Source organism: Triplophysa rosa, linkage group LG6 (assembly GCF_024868665.1).
Source record: "Triplophysa rosa linkage group LG6, Trosa_1v2, whole genome shotgun sequence".
Taxonomy (NCBI): Eukaryota; Metazoa; Chordata; class Actinopteri; order Cypriniformes; family Nemacheilidae; genus Triplophysa; species Triplophysa rosa.
The window spans coordinates 8,260,003-8,269,369 of record NC_079895.1 but is presented as its reverse complement, the minus strand read 5'-3'; the positions used below and the strand labels follow the sequence as shown (position 1 = coordinate 8,269,369).

General features: G+C 36.6%; 1 protein-coding gene across 1 annotated transcript; it reads left to right on the top strand.

Moving 5' to 3' along the window:
- The first annotated feature begins 364 nt into the window (after positions 1-364).
- On the top strand, positions 365-8,933 carry shox (short stature homeobox). The gene is made up of 6 exons (XM_057336003.1): positions 365-744; positions 2,102-2,310; positions 4,626-4,683; positions 4,899-4,987; positions 6,485-6,700; positions 6,991-8,933. Exons 1-6 carry the CDS (start codon positions 492-494, stop codon positions 7,078-7,080), a joined length of 915 nt encoding a protein of 304 aa, XP_057191986.1. The 5' UTR covers positions 365-491; the 3' UTR covers positions 7,081-8,933.
- The last annotated feature ends 434 nt before the right edge of the window (positions 8,934-9,367 follow it).

The following is a 9,367-nucleotide window of genomic DNA, read 5'->3' as shown; positions in this document are numbered from 1 at the left end:
AAATGAAACGATCCTGGCCACAGTCTATTTTACGCCAATAAACGTGAACCATTTTCCACGTAAACGTCTATATACCAGAATGCATCACAACCTATAATGACATGCTTTAATATTCATTTCCTCTAATTTTGTCAATGGAATTATCACAGAATTAATTAAACAAGCTTCCCATTTCCAATTGACCACACATCACCGTAGGAATCCTAATTAATTATAATGAAATTAACGGGACTTCATCCAGTATAGCAGCATTGATTTGAGGAAAAGCCGCTGAAAGTTGAATTCAGAACCGCCTGTAATGACTCCAGACATGATGGCGATGGGGGCCGGGCTGAGGTGGCCGTGTATAAATAGTGTGATCTGAAAAACACAGACATAACAGCAGGAGTGATCTAAACCTTCTACACGCCGACATATCGCCGAATCCACTGTTGAGCAGACACACAGATTTCGCGTTAGGGTTATTTTAAAGTGGATTTGTGTAATCAGCCATGGAAGAACTCACGGCGTTCGTGTCGAAATCCTTCGATCAGAAAACCAAGGAAAGCAGCAAGGAGAGCATCACGTACAGGGAAGTTTTGGAGAGTGGTTTAGCCCGAGCCAGAGAGCTGGGAAACTCGGAGACCAACCTTCAGGAGATTACGGAGACCAACAACAACCATTGTCCGGTACACCTTTACAAGGAGCACGCTGAGCTGGAAAAGGAGAAATTGAAGGAGTTTAACGTGACAAGGGCTACTGACGGTAAGTTACAGTTACGCAAACTAATGTATCCTATCGGAGACGTTTACACAATTACGTGTAAAGTTATTGTTCGCGCAAGACCTGCTATACGTTTAACGTTGTTAAAATACCAATACATTCTGAATAATTACATAGCCTATACTGTGGTTATTTGCATTATCTTACGCAGTGATTTCGATCGTCGTAGAAAGCATGTGTGTGGAGAAATTCAGCTGTATTCAAGTGATGCAATGGGCACTTGTTCGTTGTTTTCCGTGCCGTATACATATACTATTTCTTTTTTTTAAATGATAGAAAAACACGATAAGTAAAAATGATCGCAATAAGAGTCGTGTGTGCTATGTACTCTCATTTAAATAATTGTAGTCAAAACAACAGGGCCCTTGTCCTGTCATGTTTGAAAAGACGATCTATCAATTTATTCCTTGTAGAAGAACAGAAAGTGGCTAAAACACATATTTTTTTATTAACACAAACTTTAAACTGATATTTAAACGGATCAATTGACTGTATCGTTCTGAAAGAGAAATTTAAGGTAAAATGAATTAACAGTCTTGACTTTAAAAACTGCAAGAAACGCGTTTTTACGCTTGTCATTCCCTATGGTTTTAATCATAGGGCCCATGGCACTTTGTTTTACAGTACAGCACTTTGATAATAACAATAACAACAACAACAACAACAATATTATTTATCTTACATTTAAATGCTGGTGATAATATAATAATAAAATATATAAAAACAAACAACAACAAGGATCATTGGAAAATATCAAAATATTGCAGTTTGACAAGGCTTTGCAAATTAAATTGGTTTGCAAAATTACACAATACTGCCTGACGTAAGGCCAACTCCTTGATTTTCTAAGTACAAAATTGCATTGACTTTTTAAATATCTAATTTATTACTATCTTTGAATGTAATGATATGTTAACACATTGGTCTAATTTCTTAATGCCTCCAATCTGAAAATTAAATTTTATACAAAATTTGCAAGGCTTTGTATTAATTTATTTATTTTATTTAAGTCCGCTTTATTTGTAATTTTACAATATTATTTCAAAGCTGAATTTGTCACAGGCCTAACAGAGATAGTAAAAACCTACTGGTGAGCTTTCAAATTTTTTCAAATGTCAAAGATTTTTAAAACAGTGTTCTGTGTTGACATGGATTATGTGTTCTAAGATTCTATCTTTCCAAGTCTGATTGTCTAGCTTTACTAACTGATTTGGTTAAAGATAACATCTGTTTATCTATATTAAGCTTTTAGAAAATGGAGGGATTAATGCATTTAAATGGAAACGACGATTTAAACGAACGACTTGGTTAATGTTTTAATGTTGCTGTTTTCACAAAGGTATTTATGAATGCAAAGACAAGAAGGAGGACGTGAAATCAGAGGACGAAGACGCACAGAGTAAACTGAAGCAGAGACGGAGCAGGACAAATTTTACCTTAGAGCAGCTGAATGAACTCGAGCGGCTATTTGACGAGACGCATTACCCAGACGCTTTCATGCGGGAGGAGTTGAGTCAGAGGCTGGGACTATCTGAGGCCCGTGTGCAGGTAAACCTTACATTTAACATACACACCATATGTAGAATTTTCGTTTGCAATCAAATAAAGATTTGGGAGATTTTTTTAAGACAGGCTATGTTAAATATAAAATACAACGACAATGAAAAATAAAAATTTAACAATACTGGCAGAGGTAGATTAATTTATGACTGTGCATATACGGTTCATCCTTTAATGCTAATGCCCTAAACATCAGAGCTAAAATATTCACAAATATTTCATTGTCTTACCGACACTGTCTTGATGTATAGGTTAAACAAGGCTTGTGTGTAAAAATAAAACAGAAACGCAGTACCTAACAAGGTTATTTTGTTTATTACTGTGATAATATTGCCATCAGCAATGCAAGAAATAGCAGGCCTGTTATAACATCGGTTGTTTTGTTGTCTGGGTTAATGTTACAATTCTAAAAACTTGATTTACATGTTAAACTAAATGTTTTTGTTAATAGCTTATATGATTAGAAATAATGGGTAAATCTATTTACAAAACACTGTTAAATCCCATATAGCAAGAAATTTGTATTATTTACACTTTTTCTCTTGCCAGTTATCTTTTTATAAACAAAGTGTGATCGGTAGGCCTGCATTACATTTACACATTTTAAAACCGTTAGATTAAATTGGAAAATTACACCATATGCGCTAAAGAGGTGTTATACATTTTGAGACGTTTGTTGGTCTATACACGCATACACAAAGACTTTGTTATCTCCTCGCTTATGGGGGTTGAGTTACAGTAGTGGGTGTGTATGAAATATCCTTTTAGGTCCTGCAGCAGCTATATTCAAAGGCAAACTTGCTTATGTGCTGCAGAAAGATCTAACCACATCATTAAAATTAATGAAGAGATTGAACCGCTGCTGCAGGGGATACCTTCTTATGTCACTCACCTCATTTTCTCCAACCTTATCTTTGTAATATCTGCCATTGGCTTGATATACTGTTCCTATAAAAATGTATTAGGAATAATTCAATTCTGTCTTAACTCCAACAGTCACATACCCCCGCGTTACACAATTTAATGGGAAAATAAGTAACATTGTTTGCCAGTGTGACAGCTTGCAAGCACGACATTTTTAATGTTTTAGAGGCGGGGGCGAAATCCGATTAAAGAGCAGAACAAAGAATAGCTCGTTTTGCAAAAGCTGTGATTTGATGTAGCCAAAAACGCATACGGCGTAAAAACTGAAAGAGACCAGTGGATGCTTTATGACATTTTATCACCGTTATCAAATTTTTATTGTGCATAAAAGTCAAATGTAGACGCTATGAGGTAGACACAGTAGATATTAACCTGTTACTATAGTGTTCTATAGAAACCCCACACCGACCAGCTGTCAAGAATCTAATTGAAAGTTATGAGACCTCAGTGAGGAGAAGGCAGTAATTCAATTACGACTAATATCTTTCGGTTTTTTGGTGCAGGGCTAAATTAAATGTCATTATTCACTGTCTCTAATAAAAATCAAAAGGAAATCAGATTAGGGTATTTGTGAACCGCATCATTGAGTGGTCCTTAATGAAGAAATAACTGTCGAAACCAGTGTAGCTCACTTTCCCCATAGCATTCAGATGGATAATTACAATCGATCAGAGATTGGAAAATGATGCATTAATTTGGCAAACTACAAGTCATGTATTGAACAACAGCAAAAACTCATAACATTAATAACAATGTTTTTTATAAACTGAAGAAAAACGCGTCTTACAAAGCACAAGCTGACACAAATGTTTTGCTTTTAAATTTTAATGAGCGACTCTGTTTTGTTAGTCTTGGTTTAAAATAGCAACGCTAACAGCTTGATCTAGCTTATACTGACCAACGCGGTTTATAATGCGAAGCTGTACATTTATTTGACACCTATAGTAAGCAAATTGACTAGGAGGACTATTAAAGACATTTAAAACATTACAAAAAAAAAATACATAAAAAGAACATTGTCAGATGCAGATATTTTTTAAAACACGATTGCGTTTAGAAAAAACAAAAAACAATGTATTCATTTAAACCCAGCCACAGAATAGATTTGTAATAACATTCATAATTATTACAATGATTAATATTTTTGCAAACACTGCTCTTTCGGTAATAAGCAAGATTATAGGAACAATGAATATCAGAAACTCGTTTGTCTAATTGAAGTGTCTCATAAAAAAATGTACTGTCATTTAGACAGACGTTTTGAAAATATTAATTTATAATAAAATTATAATAAACATTTTTCTATAAATGAGTATTAATGAAAAAGATATGAATACTCCGTAAGACAGAAAGTTACCGTGACTTATTTCTGTTTTTAGGTATGGTTTCAGAACAGAAGGGCGAAATGCCGAAAACAGGAAAATCAAATGCACAAAGGTAAACCCCTTTTCGTGACCTTTAATAATAACCTTGCTATCAAACTTATTTTTGTGTACTATGAAATTGTCAATTATTAACTCATTTTTTAAGTTTTAAAACGCAATACTATGAATGCATTAGATGGCGAAATTAAGCATTTCCAGGAAATTTAAATGATAATAAACGACTAATTTTGCTGATCTATTGCTGATTTATTATTCTGTTCTTTTCAGGCGTTATTTTGGGCACCGCGAGTCACCTGGACGCGTGTAGGGTCGCTCCTTACGTCAACATGGGCGCACTCAGAATGCCATTTCAGCAGGTAGGACAATATAACAAATAAACTACAAGTTTGAACTTATTTTTCTATTTGAGCTTGCGTTGTATAGTTTAATGCTTGATATGCAACGAAACAGTGGCTAAAATAAAGATATCTTCTCACAAAATCCCCGATCTAAAACGCCGTCTCCAGATGACCAAAAATGCCATGATCTGACGTGATGCATTGTGCGTTGCATTTGGGACGTGCGTAAACGAACCTTTCACCTCTGGGTCCCGATGAGAGACAAGCAAGATTAGAGAGACCGACGAGAGACATTTCACCTGGTGTCCGTTTCAGAAACGGCGGCGAAGAAGTGTCTGCATCGCCCAGACGAGAGAGCAGCAATAATTAAGCTAATAGCACAGCAAGGGAAGGCAGATAAAAGAGATTATGAAAGAGAGAAATAACTCACTGATGGTTATTGGCACTGAGCGGCATTGGCATGGCCGAGGCGTGAGGACTGCATACTGAACACACAAATGTCCACCACCTGTTGTTCTGACTGCCCCCGTAGAAGCGGTGCACAGTCCAATTTGACTGATCTGCGGGGACTTATGAGCAATAGGCTGCTTTAATTTTTATGAATATTTTCACACAGAGTTAATTAAAATGAGTTGAAGTGCCAAAGATAAAGAGTGAGGGCCTGTGGTTAGAAATTGCCAGTACCAAAGCAACTCGGATGAGACAGGCTGTATTCGTGCCTTATTATTTTTCCAAAAATAACAGACTACCGAGTTTGACATTATTTATCCTCTTTTCAAAGTAATCTCCCTATGCTTCGCAAGCTAGTGGAAAGCAGAAAAAGAAACATTGGTAAAACATTCTTTCCCGTGTCAAAAAAAACTTGTGCTGCTAGTCAGATGTTGTATTTTAGTTGGACTGCAAAATGTAAGGCTTTGAAATATTTATGATCCCTGTGCAGAGTAAGATACATGAGAAGAATACGAAAAAAGAAAATAAAAAATAAGTCACTTTTAAAGTCAGCAGATGTCTAATTTTCACCTCATATTGCTGAAATAATTGCTAAGAATCTGCAACCTGATATTTTATGCTGCCTGCTTACATCTTTTTTTCCCTTAGGAAAGATCTGAATAAATATTTATACATATGAGAATGAATATTTTGGGTGCGAAATTGTTTATTTATGCCATTGAATATATAATTAAGATTACATGATGTTGCGTCTTAAAAGGTTGTATGGAAAGTTTCTATGTGGATCAAACTAATATGCTGAGATTTTCAACTGACGGAACTTCTTGGACTATTAAGCCGTCTGTGCACACTGCATAATTCAGCTGAAGACCAGATGAAAAGAATGCGCCGAGTGAGCTGGCACTCAACTATTTTCATTGAAAAAATACAGTTAGCAAAACCCTTCGGTCGGTGGGTTGGGGGGGACCGAATGGTGTCCGAGCCCCGAAATCAGATCCCTGGCACTCATCGAGCTGACCCCATGGCCGGTGACTAACTCTGTGTTTGTTTTTGCTCGACCCACAGGTCCAAGCACAGTTACAGTTGGAGGGGGTTGGAACACACTCTCATCATCACCTGCACCCACACCTCGCCGCCCACGCTCCCTATCTGATGTTCCCGCCCCCGCCCTTTGGATTACCAATCGCGTCGCTGGCAGACTCGGCCTCCGCGGCCGCCGCCGTGGTTGCGGCTGCCAAGAGCAACAGCAAAAACTCCAGCATCGCTGACCTGCGACTCAAGGCAAGAAAACACGCCGAGGCGCTGGGACTCTGACCCCCATGGGCTTCTCTGCTGCTCTGAACTGATAATTGCTTCTAACACGAGACTAAAGCCTGTGAAAGGGCTGTGACACTCACAGTTAAAACAAAACAAAATAAAAACAAAAGAGAAAAAAAAGTACTGACGAGGGGTGTAAGGGGAGAGAGAATGAGAGAGAAAAAAAGTCACAAAAAACCAGCTGCCAAAACAAACCACTTGTAGAGAAAGGTAATTAAATACCAATGAATCACCTTTTACTTTTCGCCCAACAGGCAGGACTTCTTGGAGGCCACTGGCTCAGCCCTTTCCAGGCACAGATCACAGCCCAAGGACCATACAAAAATGTCTGGATGTCTGTCTGAAAACCAGCGTTTAGGAGAGAAGACTTTTTTTAAAAGAAAAAGCAAAGGCAGACACAAAGTGAGGCTAGAGGTTGAACAAGTGTGTTTTATGGACAGACACTGACACTTTGGAATTTCAACCTCAAAGAAAAGAAAAAAGACGGCCATATTTGCCTCCGACCACTGTGCCACTGCCTAGTGCACATGCTCAGTTGAAGGATAGACCTATTGGGGCTGGCCTCCATTGTAACTGACATACATCTATGTTGATCACTGCCATGATAAGCCACCGCTACAATCATATCTAAAGCCGTTGTTTGCATTTTTCTTTTTTTTCATTCTGCTGTGGACAAAGACTGGAAACAGCAATAACATCATTGGTACAATCGCCTGGTTTTTAGTGGAATTCTTATGATTATTTCTGTTTTGGGAGACAGGAAATGTTGTTTTCTCTGGGCATGTATGGATTTTAGCTTTCATTCCCATAATATTTTGTGCTTTGTGTGATGTGTCCTGGATTAGAAGTGAACCTAGCTTTTGCACTTCAGTTCTTGTTTTAAGGCGTTTACAATCCTTAACGCAAGATATACTACTTTTACGTAAGGGGGAAACTATTGAATTAATTTGGCTCTCGTTTCACTGAAACACGATGAAATGACTTTCGAAAGGATACAGTAACTGCAAAGTTTTAAGAAACATCAGTTTAACTGAAATGCAATTATGTGCAGTTAAGTGCAATACTGTAAATATGGAAAACTTAATATAGCGGTTAATGTTTGCTAATTAAACGAACGATGATTTTAAGTTGTCAGGTTTTTTGGCACTGATGTCGACGTGTTAAAACTCTACAAACGCATCTTTAAAAGCTGTGTAAAGGATCATTTGCTAATTCATTTGCAATGTGCCATAACTCCACGAGGTTCATATATAGTTTTGTACGCGTGCATTTAAAGAGATATAAATTGATATCACCCTAAGGCACACAAGGAAAATTCATTTGAAATCAAATGCTCTAGGTTCATGGGTCATATGTCTGGTTTTCAGTAGAAAACAATCCACCAAAGACAACAATTTGATAGCATGATAGAGGTAGTTATTTAATTTAACGTTCAATGATTATTTACAATAAAACATGCATTTCAGAAACTGCACCAACAGTATTTTTCTCCATGTAAAGAGAAGCTAGTTATTATCTACAGTTTCCAGAAAATATTTAATTTAATATACTACGCTTAAATTTGTTACCAAACCAGTATTATTTTTATGACCACAGTATAAAACAGGTTGCCAGTTCAGACATCAATTGTCTTCGAATGAGCTGGTCAGGTACACCTCTAACAATAAATGCTACATTGCGAGCCGTTTTTGTTGTTCTCCATCATTACATCTGTTTTTAGAAATGTTTCCGTTTCTTTAAGTCATAGGTGCTTTTATTTATTATTTTTTCTGAAAGTTTATCAAATTTCAAGTGTACATATTTACATGGCTTTGCATTTATTTTTATATATTTTTTAAATGTTAGCATTTGCGATAGTTTTAAGCGAACGTGTGACTGCAGTACATTTGTTTGACTAATATGTAGCGTGTTTCAGTTTACAAACATTTCAGGGATGGTGGATGAAACCATAATACTTTGTGTTGACATTTTCTTGATGCTCAAAGGAATTCGTTGTATCCCATAATATTGCATATGCAAGCATGCCCAAACATGATTCGCCATTGAGTTTTCTTTCTGTTGTTTCACAAAAAAGAATGTACATCTTGTACAAGTAATCTATCAATAAAAGTTATAAATATTTGTAAGAGTTTGTAAAGATTTGTGGCCCTCTGAAATTGTATGAATAAAGGTTGCTCGGTTCAGAGCAACAAGTTCCAGTGCAAAAATTGGTTATCATTTAAAATGTGTGTGTAACTTTTATGTAACAATTTCATAATTGAAAAAAGACGTTATAGAGGTGCCACATTTGATTAAGACATTAGGAATAAATACAGTATGAAAACAACAGGGTAGATCCACATGAACCGAGAATAAAAAAAACACAAATAGAAGCTTCTAACATTATGTATCCTAACATTTCCAGTTTTTTATTTGCAAGTGCAATCAAACCAATCATGTTTATTTGTTGAATTAACAAGTGTACAAGGTCCAGCATGCAGTTGTACCTTCCCTACATCTAAACTAACATCAAGGTCACATCTGACTCACTGACATTACCGAGCCTTTTTTGGACGGCTTGTTGCATCTGGAAAACCCAAATCCAGATGTGTGTACACAAAGTAATTACAGCAGGCAACATAGTGGCTTTTT

What these genes read in the sequence shown, in the direction of transcription:
- shox (XM_057336003.1), top strand. Translation starts at nt 492, where the DNA reads ATGGAAGAACTCACGGCGTTCGTGTCGAAATCCTTCGATCAGAAAACC. An exon ending in TATCTGAGGCCCGTGTGCAG is followed by an intron (nt 2,311 to 4,625) that starts GTAAACCTTACA and finishes TTCTGTTTTTAG; the next exon opens with GTATGGTTTCAGAACAGAAG. An exon ending in GGAAAATCAAATGCACAAAG is followed by an intron (nt 4,684 to 4,898) that starts GTAAACCCCTTT and finishes TGTTCTTTTCAG; the next exon opens with GCGTTATTTTGGGCACCGCG.